Source organism: Metopolophium dirhodum, chromosome 8, assembly GCF_019925205.1.
Source record: "Metopolophium dirhodum isolate CAU chromosome 8, ASM1992520v1, whole genome shotgun sequence".
In the NCBI taxonomy this organism is placed as follows: Eukaryota; Metazoa; Arthropoda; class Insecta; order Hemiptera; family Aphididae; genus Metopolophium; species Metopolophium dirhodum.
The window spans coordinates 7,644,531-7,662,611 of NC_083567.1; the positions used below are offsets into that span (position 1 = coordinate 7,644,531).

The window sequence follows — 18,081 nt, forward strand, 5'->3', positions numbered from 1 at the left end:
TCGCCTACTACCACTCACCGCCACTAACAACTGTCGTTCGACCTTACTATTTTGTATTTGACACAAATCCAACATAGAACATTGCGATATCCTAAACTAAATCCTATATTAGAATTATATTATATATAAATACGATTTACTATTGAATGTCTATTTTACACACATGTTGGCAAGTTACCTACTGCAAATAATACAAACATATGGATTGATCGTTATTATTTTTACATTATTAAGACTACAAAAATTAAAAATATAATACTTAAATTTTTAGTTATATAGCTTATTAACTATACGTAATATATAGGTACATTATATCTACTATTATAATTATTATTATATTATTTTAATAATAACTTATAAGAGTTTCATTTATTTATTAGAATAAACAATGACATCTATTTCGATTACAGTACCTATACCTAATACAGTAATACATATTATAGTATTATTTAAATTATATTGTTTAGTATGCCTGTATGACTATAACTTATATAAATTCATTATATTATATAAATATTACACTATAATATGTGTACAATATTCAAAACTATTGACTATATAAAAATAATATACTATAGCACTTGGCTCTCGTATTATATATTATTTGCACATAATACATGAAAATCGGTTTAACTTATGTTATTATTTTCAAGTACCAATAAAGTATAGGATGTTCTCCAAAAATGAAGTCATTAAAAATAGTGTGTTGATGGAAACTATATCACTTCACCACTTGAAATTATTAAATCTTTGTGGAACATATTTTTATTCAATGAAGATCCAGGAGTATATATTTTACAAGTGTTATTCGTGTATTATGTGCGTGTTAATAACATAAAATAATACGTAATTAGGTAAGTATAACCGATTTGAGTTGAACAATACTTTTTAAAAACCAACTTTAAAACCCATAAAAATAAGAGTAAATTATGGTTATTTAGTGTTATTATTTTTTTAGTGTCTACAACTCGTAAAAAATAATTCAAAATATATGTTCTCATATTATAATATGAATATTGTATATACAAAAACTATAATATAGTAGAAGTACATCTGGTGTTTGATTTCAATAGGGTTTCTTGAAAAGGGACCCGTAAGATTGTCAGAAGTACGTGCTAGTGCATTCAGGACTTAAGTTGTCTTTCACGATAGAATTCAAGGAATATAAATGACTTAATTAATATTAAGAGCAGAAGCATATAATATGATATACGAATACTAAAATAAACATTATACACGCGTATTACTATACTGTAGTGACTATACTGACTAGTGTACCTATACTGTATATACTTGTATACAATATACGATAGGTACATGTAGACACATAATATTATAGTAGGTATATTTATTTTTGTTAAATGTAAATTGTGTATGCTAATTCATTTTGCTGTTATTGTTATTGGAAGTTTCCAAAAAGATTAGAATAGTCGATAATGTTTATGTATAATTATAACTTTCAAAAGAAGGTTGAATACATTTCCAAGCAATTATTGTGTTAAATAACTTTCTGATTTTAATATTTATATGTAAAATAATTTATTATCCGTCGTATACTGTTGGTAGTTACAATAAAGTCATTGTGGTTAATTTTTCACCAGATGTTAATTAGCATAATTAGTAACTTACACATTGTGTCATGAATGTCTTACCATGATTTCGATTTTGTTTACGCTTATTAGGTATATATAATTTTATATATTAAGAAGAAATGAGTATTATACTAGAACAATCGAGGAAATTAATTATTATTTATATTCAAATATATTGATTGTTCACAGTAATAATAGCTGTAGATATTTTAGGGGAAAAATCGTTTTTTAAGCCAATAATGAAAATTCACTGAGTAGGGGATAGGCGTTGCATTTATTAATATTTTTTTTTTCATTGTTTCTCATCTTGTGGACGTCATAAACTTCCTGTTCCGTTGACGTGAACGGTCGAAAACAATGGCCAATTTGTCACTTCTACATTGCGTATCAGGAATATTAAAACAATATTTTATGTTTTAACAATATATCAGAAACAGTTACGTGGCTAATAAACCGAAAAGAGATAGACTTCCTGAACTATAGTAACGTTTAGTATAATAAATAGAAAAATTCTAATAATAATTAGGTGTCCATTGAACCTTATAGTCCATCGACTTCATGCATCCACTTCATTTACCCTCGTTTAAATCGCCGGCCACCTATTATGTCACGTACGCAATACATACAATAAAAGTGCATTGGGTTCTCGGGACCAAAACTGCGTTTAGTTTCAGCAACTATAAGCTACTTGAAAATTGATTCATTGTCTATTGTCTTAGGATTTCTCTCCCGATTCGGCCGCACAATGTTTACAATTGAATATACCAATATCACAATCACATACATAGATTTGGCTTAAGTAGGGTAAATGCTCCAAGCCTTGTAACTCTAAAAGTAATGGTTAAAAATGGTAAAAGGTGAATATATTTTACCTATTGAGCTCATTGGTTGCAACTTTAAGTCTTGTCTATATTGCAGACAATATAGGTCCTGTTTACTTATATCCTTGAAAGAAAGTGTTTAAAATCGTTGCGGTGTATACAATATTTTTTTTATAACTTAACACGTCGATGGTATTTTTTATGACCACTGTTTATATATTAGCATATTGTAGGTAGTGCACAAGACAATACACCCCAAATATATTGCTATACAGGTACTTCGCTGACTCCTATAGGCTATATGAGCAGCAACATCGATCTATAGCGTACAATTGTTAAAGAGAAATATTACATTATGTATTTATTCAATGTTATTTTGTGGTTATGAACGATCAAAACCTGTAGGAAGGTAGTATAGAGATTACATTTTTATAGGTGTCAAAATATTTTACTCAAAAGACAAGACACGTGTAATGAGAAAATATGTGGGTGTTGTGGTCGGCCGAAACACTTTACAGTTTACTATCCATCTATCACTTAGTGTGTAGTTCTGTCGTATAGTCCACTTCACTAGATTTCTTCGATAATAATGTTACTGTGTTAGATTATGCGGTACTTATCGTGTGTTCAGTATCGCTATAAATTTAAAAGAGCAATTATATTATCATAAAGCCTATAATTATTGAATGACAATATTGTATTTTACAAGTGTATATTCACGATCAATGACCATTTTATTTAGATACGATTTTTTTTTCATAATAATTTGAAGAATATATTGTTATTATATTATACTTTATCAATGATTACTCAATTCTGGTGTATGTAATAATATCATTAGTTTATTTCTATACACATTTCTAACGACTGTTCGTTCTTCTATAGCTCTCAATGATGACTTCACAATTACATAGCCACTCCTTTTGGTCGTTGGAAGACACCCACTCGTTCGCATACAGATTTTTCTTACAGTCTGTCTCGAATTCGCAACTACACATACTGCATGTATATATATTCGTATTACAAAAACACTATAATTCTGCAAACCTACGTAGGTACTCGTATTATTAATTTCCTTAGAGTTACTTTAAAGTAATTTTGAAGACCATCTCGACGGTTTAAAAATCAATGTCTGTACAATATATTTATTGCTCGTACAAGTATACAACTCATAAGTACTTATATCATTTCAAATTCAATTGTTGACTTTTCCGGTACCTTAAAGTAAATAATCTTTTTTTTTTTTTGAAATATGTCATACCAAATCTCATATAAACAATCATATTATTATATACATTAAACGGATACGGTGGCGTCCTTGACGAAGATTGACACGAAAAAAAGAAGTTGCAACACGCGTGATGATAATATTATTCCAGTAACTACCATGTCTGGTCATGAGGCTTAGTCGTGTTTTAGTGTCGTTCAATGCCACTCGGGAAAGAGAGAATTTACGCACAAACCGTTTGACCGGTAATATGTTTATTACGTATAAACACTTAAAGCATTTAAATTTGAATCAAACCAGCAAAATAAATAAGACTTGCATAAGCACGCCATACGTACATCATCGTGCAGTCGGATTTGAATAATCATTTAATTTGATAACACCACGCGTATTCTTTAGCGCATTTGTTATACATGCTAGTAACGTAATGTTAACAACTAATATTATATCCAATTATTAATTTATACGAAGAAAAATGTTTTATTGATTCTGTACATTTTTATATGTACGATGTTGGCATATAGCTGCAATATGCCTGTATCGTTTTAATGTAATCGTAAATTAAAACCTATAATGTTCTAGCATTATACAGTACCCAACTGTGACTAGATTATATATGGTACGTTAGCTAAATTTTACGGACGTGTAAAAATATATTCTGTTTCTAAAAGATAATTCTTTGGTAATTCTGTCATAGTGTTGATCTTCAAAATCGCTGAATATTGTCACTTTCACTTCATGCTTATATAGGTTTACGGCTTACCGCGTTGTTATAGACATTTAGCTAATGTCAAGTGTTTATATAGGCCAGTCTGTGTGGTATCTGTGAATGGAATTTTAATATTTTAAATACTGAATATTTTTTTTCTTGTTTTGTAGATAACTATTTGCAATAATAACAAAAGCATTGTTCGGAATGGCTGCTCGGAAGAGTACCAGAATCTAGACATGGAGTCTAGAATAGGACTTGATTACATCGTTGAAAACCCAGAGTACACAGCGAAACTAGCTACAGGTAATTAATTTTTTTTCTAAGCAATGATAGGTATCAAATACTTTTATATAAATATATATCCATATAATATACCGTATGCTTGCAAAAACCGAGTATACTGTATACTTAAATTACACATATTACTCAGTGCCTTATAAATATTTTTGAATTCCGTTTGTAGGACATGGAACTAGGCTATTCTATTATCAATCTCCCTCAGACAGAATTCTAAAATATGTTTAGGACACCGAGTGATGTAGGTAGGTAACTGCAGATTTATATAGAGTGTACCCAGCTTTCGCGGACACACGGTATATACTAAATTACAATATTGTGTACATTTTTTGCATATTTTTTTTTGGAAGGTCATTGCCTACCTACGTATAAAAATCTAACGTCGAAAATAATCGAAATTAGTTTATTTCATAATTACTAATACGTCACTGAAACAAAGTATCTGAGCAGGTTTATACCTAATATAATAAAATGATTATACCTACAACTACTGTCGTGTACTACGAGTAACATTTCTCAAACCTATCACGTTGATATAGTAAAAGATTATAAGACACGTCAGGGAAATATTCTGGGTTGCGTGTTAAGTAGCAAATCCTACCTTGGGGCGTTATTGGTATTAATTGGTACAAATTAAGATCATTGTTTGTCGAATAAAACTGTACAGTGTACACTGCAGTGTACCGACGTGGCGACGTAGGTATAGAAAACTATTAATAAGGACTCACAAAATAAATTTTACATATTATATTTCATTTATAAATTCAGAGCTTGCGGCCTAAAAGATAATATCAATTATTTTTAACATTCAGATATTATCGACCTTGAAAAAAACCCTTTAAGGTTACACTTACATGTGATGTAGTTTAAAATTAAATATTTTTATTGAGTATCTTGGATGAATATTATTATAGTAACATTAATAATTATACATAATATTATACTCCTATTAAAATCACCGTAGATTTTATATTATTTAAATCGAATAATTGTTTGAAAAACAATGGATATCTTTGTTTACATATAATAAACAGTTACATTTTTAATACAAAATATAATGATGATTTACAAACACGATGGTACCTATGTTATTTTATAATCGGTTGAATTTATAGTTGTTAGTATTTGATGGAAGACGGATGCTACCTAATGCCGGCTTATTGGTTTACCAAATATGTTGTAATTCTACTTTATTAGTAAACTAGCTATTATAATAATTAATCAAATCAAAAATGTAATTCAACTAAAATGTAGGTATACATTGTTTTTAAAAATTTGAAATTACCTACCTTGAATCAAAAATTGTACTGGACATTTTAAGGTCGCAAGAAAGGGAAACTTGTTTGTTATAAACCGATCCGATTATGTCCAGTATACTGACGTAATTTAACAAGGAGTGTTTACATAAAAACGCCAGCAGCTCGATTTAAACAAAAACCTTTAAACATGTTCTCGATTCCAAAATATAGACTATTGTATTTTGTAACGATTAGAAACTAATATATATATATATTATATTTAAAATAATAAAATAATTTATTCAACTTAAAAAAAAATCAAAACAAAAGTAATTAAGATAAGTTCTTACGCGATAATTTATAAGCGTTATACATAGTTTAATAGTTATGTAAATTAAATGTAGGTATGGGTAGATAAGATTTCGAAGTCTTACAATGTTTGTAATTTTTCGTTTTTTACATTTTTAGTGAAAGTAATTCATGAATATTTTGATCAATAGATTCAGAGATGGCATTAAAAGATACGATTCATTTTTTTTTGTCTTAACAAAATAACATAATAATTATCGGGTATTGAAACACGCTTTTGGAATTCAAAACTGACCATTAAAAATATTGACCCATGAACCCGATATAGCCGTTATAAGGGATTACTAACTTCTTCATATAAAATTTCAATACATTTAACGAATATAGCTGTTGTTTGAATCACCATTCATGCTTCAAGCTAACACGAAATAAAATCATATAACAGTACCGGAAAAATAGTTTAAAAACGTTATTTATCATGGTTAGGTAAATAATAATTTCTCTATATACAAAACTATTTATTTATATTTAAAATTAATAGATTGTCATTACTATGGTATAATTATATTCCGTGATGTCTTAATGCGGAGGGGGGGGGGGTCAAAACTCAAAAGACAGTGACTCGGGTGAAAAATGTGGTAGTCGTTTTTAGATTCCGAGTGGAGCGATAAAGGTGGTGGAAGACATGAGCACCAAATAAATAATCACGATTCACGATTTAGCATAATAAGCGTCATAGCTTATTTAAATAGTCAAAATCACAACAATTTCCAAACTATTTTATAGGTAGTCTGCTGTATTCGTTAACGCAAACCATGTTTAATCACTACAAACTACGTGTAACATCCTCAGATCCTCTTAATACCAAGTTCCTCATAAGTTGTCCTTAAAGCAATTCAAAACATCTAAAATACATTTGCAGTTGGCACTATTTTTTTTGTAAGTGTTTAAAGATCAACTTTGACAAAATTAGATATTTTAGTTATTTTGTAGTAGGTAACATATTAATCGTATGAATCATAAATGGGATTTGACACTTTTTGTCATCACGCGCGTGTTTAAATAAATTATTATTTTCTGTATAGGTATAAATGTTCAAAATATTTAGACTAATTTTAAACTATGTATTCCACTTACTTATCATTGTATGGCTTGTCGTATTCGGTATTGACTTATATTAAGTTGTTAATAACAATAAAAAATGATATAATATTATTATAGTTTTTTTTTTTTTTAATTGGGTAACCCGCGGCAACATAGGCCATTGGGGTGGGGAGGGCACTGTAGGTTTTTAAATTGGGTAGGTTGGTACACGTGTGTATTATTATAATTATTATATACATATAATATATATGTATTAATGTATATGGTATAATGCAATACCTATTTTTGGAAAAAAAATTGTTTAACGACTGACCAACCGTATATTACTATATCTATCATTCTATATAAATTATATCTATTATCTAACTATATAATATATCATACATAGTACATACCTATATATTATATAATAATATGTACACATTATGTTATAAATAAGAGTTGCTTTTCCCATTGTTACCCTTCTCTTTTTTTTTAGGTTGTATACGTCTTGTATGCGAATGCCTTGTTATTAAAGATGATCAATGTAGGGGCGCCATTTGAGTTTTATTATAGGGGTGCCAAAATTTAAGCAGGCCAATTTTTTTTGTCAGGCCACTTTTTTAAAAATAGTTAATACAGATATTGTTTATACTGGATACCCCCCCCCCCCCCCAACAACAACAACTGCCGGTGCGCGACGTGCATGCAGTGCCGTCAGTCCGTTGTGAACTATAATATACAGCCAGTTCCAACTAGCATCACTATAATATACGTGTTTACGTACAATTTATTTGAAATTTGTGTATACTTGTTGTACAGTTTTGATCGGCGACCGTCATGCACGATCGAGTGCAAGAGTGGGAAAAATTGGGCTCGGGATGCGTCGGCGCATTCTAAATTTTAATCCAGGCCAATAAGACACAGAAAAAAATAGGGGAGTCAAAGTATACCCTGCCCCCCCCCCCCCCAAATGGCGCCCCTGGATCAATGACCATTGACCATTTGCGTGGCGAACGAAACTACTATTTTAAAATATTTGAGCGAAGCAATGTATATTAAAGGAAAAAATGGGGTGAGGAGCAATGAGCGTATGCTTCGTAAATCACTCTATATACAATTAATACTCAAGCCAGTCAATTCTAATTATTTTAATAAAAGTAGGTACCTAATATTTTTTTCGTCTAAATATTTAAAAAAAGAGTCGGGTTATTTATATTCCAAACAAGTACTTATCAAGCTCTACGTAATATGTTACTTGGCGTACTTCTAGTCTATATTAAAATGATGCATTATTAATTGATTTTACTGATTTGTAATGTGAAATTAGAAGAGTTTTTTTTTTTAGTTTTTTAACTATTTTAATTTTTATAACAAAACATGATTAGTTAATTTTTTTTTGCAATATGAAATATTAATGTATAATTTTTAGACATTATAATTATTAATAATAATGACTTTTTTATACTATCGTCTACAGCAGATTTATTATTTTTAAATTTGTTAAACAATTAATATTATATATTTATATTTACCATGATAATAATTGGACGAATAATAATGCAGGTACTTTTAGTTACAATTATGACTAGTTTATATCTCAAGTATATCTTAAGTATACTATATATTAATTATATTATATTACATTATAATCATTATATTATACATACATAATATCAAACTCATTCAGCAGTGGGTGTATAAAAAAAATTGATCTTATGATTAAATATATTGCTCTAATGTTTACTTTACTAGTTTACTGTAATTTACTTGTAAGATATTTTGAGATGATATTATTTTATCATTTATTTTTTTTTTTTATTAAATGTACAAATTATTATAGGTAGGTTTGTGGTACTATTAAGTAGTTGACCTCTTATAAGTATTCATTAATTGATTTAGGGTTCTAAAAGTGTAGGTATAGTTTAATTTTATCAATTAATTTGTGCAATTACGCTTTATGAAAATTAAAGTTATGCAATTGCAACAAAGATAATCATTTTTCCTTACTAATAGGTACTGTCATACTGATTAGAAATTTCAATGAAACCGCGTGTATATTATATCAAGTAGCTGGACTTCATTGTGTGACGTCACGCGGATCATGCTTGGCAAAAAAAAAACCAGTTTTAACACCTACAGACCCATAGACCGAACAGTTCAAACTCTTGCCGTGTATATTTTCTTCAGTGTTGCCCATATTTTTATGTAATCTCTTCAACGAATTGTATACGTTTTGTTTTACAGTTTCATTGCCATCCTAATAATATTCAAACAGCCGTTACAGTTGCTTAACAATAACACATAATATTCAGAAAAATTATTTTTCAATATTTAAAGCAACCATAAAACTCCCCACGCTAAAATAAAATAGAAAAATCAGTACAATATGGATAATTTGTATCCAAGCCATTTTATGTTTATTTTGTCATAATTTCCTTCACTTTACCGTTAACTATTTACATATTCTTATTGGATATGCCTAGTTCATATAGCATACAGATCGCTATATATATAAATATATAATAAACACACCTACTTACCTGTGATTATAGATATACATTTTTTGTTTCTTAACGTGATTATTCCTTATAAGGTAAATCCTTTTAACACGCCGGCATGCCAATGTATGGTTGTTGAATAGATACGAATTTAACGTCACTAATTGACATTTTTGCGCAATATAATCAAAATATCTACTAGGTTACCTACCTATATAACTATCCAGTATCCACATATAAATGTTAGGAAATAATGTAACCTTTTCATAATATATCTTCCGCTTATTGAATTTGTGTTATAAATTATATACTGTAGATTATTATAGGTACACAGTGATTCTTATTTCTTGCATCATTCAGTATTTTGAATAGTATTCACTTTCTTGGGAATTTTCTTTTTGAAATTCGTTAACTTACAACATCAGTTTTAAATTTTTAAATGACACTTATTTTATTTTATAATCTGAAGCAGACCACTTTTCCTATTTTTTTTATGTACCCAATATTTAACAAAATACTTTTATATTTTACATTTTAAGCAATCAAAGTTTAGATAAGAGAATACTCTAATCGGTTACCTTATTACCACAAATGTCACTCATCACAACATCACTCCTCTTATCAAAACTTTAAATAATATTATTATAAAAAAAAATATTTTCTCAATAATTTATATTAAATGACTAAAATATACTGTACAATCGCTATAAAAATCAAAAGTTAAGGACTCCGTCGCCAATTTTTTTCAATTGTATAAAATTAAAAAAATATATTTTATATATTTTAGTTGGCATCTTAATTACAATACTTTTCCACTAATCTACTGTCCGATACTTATTCAGGGGAGGCAGGGAGTTGGTACTGTGTATTATATATTAACAAAAATAACTTCACAAGAAAAACTCTCAGGACTTGTAGAATTATCGGATTTTGATGACTGTTTTTTTTATCTGAAAGAAGAAGAATTTCTACCTCATTGAACTTCGATTTTAATTTTATTTCAAATATAATAGTTTAACTAATTTGTGAAAAAAGCTAAAAATTATCTATTTTTTAAGACATAATATTATAAAAGTTGAGATTAAAATATTGAAACACGGAGTTCATTGCGACCTGTACAATATTTCCCTCTATTAATTAAAAAAAATAATCAAATTTGGTCGATGCTAAAGGACAGGATCATTATTCCCGTAGAGTGTATTTTTGAGGACAAAATTACATTTGCGCCGGGCGCCTTAATGGTATTTCAGCAACAAATATGCTCGGTTGAAAATATATAATCTTATGATTACATGTATCGAACATTTTCCAAAAAAAATATTAGTCTTAAAAAATAATTTTTTTTGAAGTTTAAATATTGTATTTGTTTTAAAAATATATTATAATTTATACGTTTTGAGTAATATTATTATTTAGGCGTAATCTGGGATTGAAAGTTAGGCAGTTTCCCACATAATATTGTATAGTGGAGACAAAGATATCGTTTTATTTCCCTGTTACAACCTCTAGTGTATTATGTACTACAACACTTAAAAAAAAAACCTTATATATATAAGGTTCACTTAAAGTTATACACATTATATTCTGCAGGATAGTTCTAACTTGATATATTTTTACTAATTTTACATTTCTAAAAACCTTCAATGACTGCTGTAAATTATAAAAGCTAGTGTTTAAACAGTATGTAATATATACCTACCTATAGATTTATTATTGGTTAATTGTTCGAAGGGTAGAAGGGCGTAACCTCTTCCCATATTATATTTTTAGATACAACAGATAAAGAATATTTATTATTCGCTTCAATCACAACCCTCCCCCCCCTAAAAAAAAACTATAAGTTACGCCACTGATTAGAATTTATATTCATATAATGATAAACTCAAATATTTTAGTATTGTACAATATACAAAATACTATGTTTTGATAAACCTGTAAAAATACTACTATAAGCAGGTAAAACCTATACTACCTATATTAAAGTACAGTTGATTTAAAATTTAATCCAGTGCGTCAAATTATTATTAGTGAAGAAAAAACAAATCTGAGAGTGGGACATTTATTTGCTGTTTGAATAATTAAAAAAAATAAGTATAATGTATCGCTAAAAAAAGCTAATTACCTCATTTGTTTTAAATATATGAATAATAATCATACACAACCATGTGGGTCTGATTATAATCCATTGTTTTCCTGCGTGTGTTAACACTTGATAATTTTAAAAGCAATGTCTGGTGGAGGCAAGAGACTAGGTTTTATAATCTCATCACACACTATAGCTCATTACAAATGAACGACACTCTCTTCTTAAGTGGGCGATGTTCTCATATATACGACTAGCTATTTCTACATTATCATATTATTATATTCATTGAACTAATAAAACTGTAGGTAACTGTTTATTAATTTTTTTTCTCTCGCAGTTTTTTGGGTGAGGCGGGCCTTCGTTAAAGATGTATTGGCCAAGGTTCTGGTTGTTAGGCTTTAATACGTCACAATATTTTGAAATAGTCGTCAAAATGTATCAAAGTAATTTAAAAAAGCATATTAGGTACTTCACGAAAAATATATATTCATAGTTATGTGTGATATAAATGTATATTATATCAGTATAACGCTTAATATTATGATTAAATTCATTAGAAGTTTATAGTTTTAGTAGTTGTACATGTAAATTGTAGGTAGAAGGTAACGTAGGTACTTACTAGGTACCGGCAAAAATATGTTCGTACATTAATAAAATTATTTTAACCTATAAAAAATATGTACTATATGTCTATATGGGTAGGTATTATCAAATATAGCAAATATTAAAATACTTATATAATATAATATACCTATAATTATATTATATTAACTCATAGTTAACTAGGTACCCCTGGACGCCCACCCCCTAAACCTGCCCCAGAATACTTCTTATATTACAGTAAATATTTGTTTGAATTTGTTTCACATAAATATAGGCGTATTTAGTTTTTCTTTATAAAAATATCGGTTGAAAATTTAAATGTTTGGAGGAAAATGGAATCTAACCTTTTTTATTTTGGTAGAAAATAAACAATGGAAGAAAATAGTATCTCTTTTTTTGAAGGAAAATGGACCCACCCATAGGTACATATTATATAATATAGCATTGTATATTTTAGCAACAATCATTTTTCTTTAATTCATTTAGGTTAGGTTGAGGTTTAAAGTAAAAAATGTTCAGCAATTTTCAAAATTGTCGGGAAAAACTAAAAAAATTAAGAAAATACGATCATTTTTACAAAAAACCTGTTTTTGACATAATAATTTTTGTATTTTGGTGTAATTTGAAAACGAACAAATGTAGATTCTGGAAAATTGTAATAAATATTTACATATTAACATTTTATGTACATGGTATAATTTTCAAAATATTTTTACTCTCTTTGAGTCATTTATGGACATTTAACATTTTAATTTTTTTTTTGGAGCGGGTGCGTTTTTTAATACAAAAACAAATCTTACAGGAGAAACTCACACGCTCCGTAGAAAAGTCATATAATTTAATAAAAGAGAACATTTTTAAGCCCGATTTTCAAAATTATAATCATAGAAGCTAAAATATGCATTTGAATAATGCACATTATTTGTTCTTTTTCAAACGTATTTTTCTACCTCTATTTAAAGTAAAATAAAAATTCAGCTTTTAATCCGACCTGAAAAATGTTCTCTTCTTTTAAATAAAAATAAAATTAACAAAATCCGACTATTCTACAGGGCGTGAGAGTTTTTCCTGTGAAGTCATTTTAGTTGATATAATACACCCTATCAACCCCCCCCCCCCCTCCTCCTTAAATAGGTATCAAGCTTTTCATTAGTAGAAAAGTATGATAAAGAAGGTAGTAACTAAAATATAAAATATAATTTTCAAATTGTATGGAATTTCAGAAAATTGGAAAAACTGCACCGACACCCTTAATAACGATAACATATTTTTCACATTTGGTCAAAAAGCTTTAAAATATAATACTAGGTTCCTCTAAAGTAGTTCACACTGACACCAACAATTCTAAAAAATACAAATGCACAATAATTATTCTTTATAGACATTTGAAATTAAAATTCAGATTTGCATATTTAAACGAAGAATAATGATGTTAGTTATTTTATTGTAATTCAAAAACATAATTCGTGGGGACAACAATTGAATCGACCAACCGTAATAATAATAGTAAAATAAACTACTTTAATAGTTAAATAGAAACATCAAAACATGACAGTAATATTCTTTATATAGGCTGTCAACCGTCTCCACTCAGTATCGTTTTTCATATAAAATATATCATTGTACATATATTTACAAATGCAATTTTTTCGGAAAAAATAATTCAACCTACTGTATTACTATTTACTAATAGTAAAATAAATTACTTAAATAGCAATAATATCATAAAATATACTTAGTGATAGACCGTATTCGCTCATAGGCAATGATTTTATATCATTTAATTCAAATTTACATATCCATTACAGTGACCCACTCGACACCTAATGCACAGCAGAGTAGTACCTATATACTTACCCACATTTTTTTAAAAATAAATGTTAGTTATTTTGTTGTTAATCAAAATATATTAATATTGTAGAAGCTGTAGGAGACTTTTCCCCGTTAAATAGTTATTTTCTATACACAATGGAATTTTAAAAATATTTAGACTATAGACTACTTGAGTTCATACCTTAAAAAATGCCAAAAGAAGCATGCACATATCATTTTATGCATTAAAAATTGGCCAAATATGCCTTAAAAAGTTGAGAATAATGCATTTATATGCAATAACTATATAAAACTATGTACTAAAAATATGCAGATTAAAAGAAGAAGAAATCATAAGACATTTTTGGAATAACAAGAAAATAATATATCCATTAATATTTGTAAAAGTTAAGTTTTATTTGTTTAAATGATGTTCTAAAAAATAAGCTTAAAAAATATCTATTAATAAATATTAACCCAATTAAATAAATATCAGTTGTCTATTTTAAAAAGAAAATTTTAAAATTTTAAAAGAATTCCATAATATATTTTAAATAGTGCAAAAATATAAATCATCGCATTTTTTATCAATTTTTGGCCAACAATTATATAAATATATCCAATAAAATACATAACACATAGGCAAAAAACCTCTAAATATGCAAAAATATGCTAAATAAAACTTCATATACTTAACCATGATACCGTGAAATGGATTTTTATGTCATCTAGCATTAAATACGACTTTGCAAGATTGATATGCATATGCATGAACTTACCAGCCCTGGACTAATCGGTACTGATGACTTATAAGTCAGATAACCTAACCTATATGTGATATTTTTGGTAAAAATTAGTTCAATCTAGTTGAGTAGGTACCTACCAATAATTAAAAGAACAATAATAATAATAATATAAATTATAACAAACGAAATATAATTATCCTAAGAAATAGATGGTAAATGCTGCTACCAGCCTACTTCGCTCAGAATTGTGTTTTCGTATACAATTATTTATCATAGATTATAACATTTATAACACGTCTATAATATTACAGTGACCTAGGTACTCAATGACAAAGTACACTCAAAACCTACAATACAGTAGAGCGAGTTCACCGGGTTTTATATTTTATACTTCATTAAATATTTAATGGTATCCCCTAATTTTAACTTCTTATTCTGAATATTTTTATAAAAAAACATATACGAAACGGAATAAGGTATCGATTATAATACGTACAACCAAAAAATAATAATATTTAGAAAGAAAATTATGTTTTTGATATTGGTTAGATATTACTTATTATTAGTTATTATCTGTTATACTACACTAAAATTTTAGTAAAATGAACACGATGAAAGTGCCGTCTACTCTCTACAGTTCAATTTTTTTAGATTTGTATATCTACCGATAACTATTCACTATAAAAGTACCTACGGTTCACTTCACTAATTATTAAACCTGGCTAATTTCATGGATGGCCAGTTTCGGGTTCATTTACCCAAGACGGTTGGTTTAATTAATTATTAAGCAATTGTTTTTATTCATTATTTTGCAAACTTTATTACAGTTTACAGAAGCACTCGGTTTTTAAGTAAATTTATTTGTTTTCTACTTTCTACTTTTCTAGTACTTAATGTAACACACAATGATATTGTTTAAGTTTTGAATGCATAATATTACTGTAGTTAGCATCGGAAAATTATTATTGAGTAATTAAATGTCAACAGTTTTATTAACATAAGTACATAACATACATTAAGATAATATCAGCGCACTCTCTCTCTCTCTCTCTCTCTGGACTCTAACCCACGCGCAACATACAAATAAACGTTCAGCAGAACCAACCCTAGTTACTTTTAATATTAGAGTGAATTCACCTATTATCAAAATTTAAGTTTAGAACATTAGCTGTGTTTCTAAGTTGGCTATTTTTCGATATTTCAATTTAATATAAATATATGTAGGTTGTGAGCATGTGAAATATTACAATTTAAAAATTCTTATAAGCTGCATAAAAAATAAAATATCGTAAACAATCGAACATAACCACACAATGAATGTTCTTAACTTAAAGTTTTATAATTGTTGAATTCACTCTAATATTAATAAATATTATAAATGTTTAAGTAACAACACAGGTCGGTTCTGCTAAACGTAAATTTGCTAATTGCGTTCGGGCCAGAGACAGAAAACATGTAGTGCGTTAAAACCCCCATAAGAAATGTCTCAACTTTTTCCCTATGTTCATCATAAAGAAAAATAATTTATAGTACCTACTTATGTATGTAATATGTATTCTTAATTTATATTAAGAGTTAAAAGATTAATAGCACATTTCAAATAATATTGTAATTGTGAATTATAGGTAAGTATATAATATAGGTAAATAGTTTATTTTAGAATTTAGATTAGAATTTAGAGGTAGCCGGTAGGTAATAGCGTATTATAAAAAGACAATAAATACTTTTATAAGTTTAATATATGTATCTATAAATAGATGGAAAATATTTATCCTTCAAGCAGTTCAAGCAATAAATCACAAAACAATTTCAAATTTCCAACACAGTTTTTACCTCCTTAGGTAATAATATAAATAAAATGATAGTCATATTTTTTTCTATAAGGTGCTTAAAAGGATATACATTTATTTTTAATCTGTAAATGTAAAATTGGTTATGATTCATAGTAGACACAGTATAATAAGAAAGTACAAGCAAATCATACATACATGTAATACGTACTAATTAAGTAAACATATAAGGTTAGTTGGCCTTCGTTTGGCTCCAGTTGATCATCACGACCAGAACAAATGTGTCTGTTATTGAAAGATAAACTAAATATATTTTCTGTATTTGAATTGTTTCTTAATTTAGATAAGAGTCGGTAGTTATTCAGTATATACTTTTATACATTTTTAAATGTTATTCCTGTTAAGTATTTAGTTAGAGCATATACCTACATTAAACGTATCTGAATTACATCGAATTTACTCAAATTTATCTTTTATGGGTATAAAGATATATAATATATATAAATTATTTGTTGTATAGCCGATACTTTAATTAAAATATACAGCAATAGTTAAATTGTTCGTTTTAATTTTAAAAAAAAAATGTTGTTTATTACCAAATTATTATTATACTATACATTAGTGTCTGCTATAAAACACGCCGTTTTTATTGCTGTATACGAATAATGTTTTTTACATTTTTAAAATTATCATTCACTTAACTACTAACTACTTATACTTTTCATAGTTTCATTATTTAAATAGTAACAACAATCAATGTTATTATAATATCAGATTCTATTTCTGTTGTATTTTCCTGGTTTATCAATATTTCATAAATAATGCATTTAAAAAGTATTTAATGTGTAGCCTTTTAGGTACCTAATCAATACATTGTATATTTGTATCTAATTTATAATTCCTGGGTTGATTTATTCCAAATTCAAAACTACCTATTATTAATTAATATGAATTGTGCTTACTAAAAATAATGGCAAATACCATTAATGTGTTATTAGGTACACTATTTGAATTGTTCATTACGCATAACACAACCTACTTAAATATTATGTTTTTAATTATATTACAATTACTTCAATCACTAGGTACTAGGTTTATAATTGAGAAAACATTTTTATGGTACCTAGGAACTTGGATCTAACTTGGATCCTTATTAAGAGGACGCTATCCATGCGTTTGTGGTATCCATCTTACAATTGTACGGGTACGACATAGCAAATTTTCGTTCACTAGTTTCAATAGTGTGCTGTTAGTTTTGATATT

General features: G+C 27.7%; 1 protein-coding gene across 2 annotated transcripts in view; it reads left to right on the forward strand.

Annotated features, from left to right (window-relative positions):
• LOC132951049 (inverted formin-2-like) overlaps positions 1 to 18,081 on the forward strand; it is a 39,600-nt gene that overhangs the window by 3,553 nt on the left and 17,966 nt on the right. For both annotated transcript variants that reach the window (XM_061022741.1, XM_061022742.1), the window contains exon 2: positions 4,521 to 4,656. In XM_061022741.1, the coding sequence (XP_060878724.1) occupies positions 4,590 to 4,656 (67 nt within the window). In that variant the 5' untranslated portion in view covers positions 4,521 to 4,589. The remainder of the gene's footprint in view (positions 1 to 4,520; positions 4,657 to 18,081) is intronic.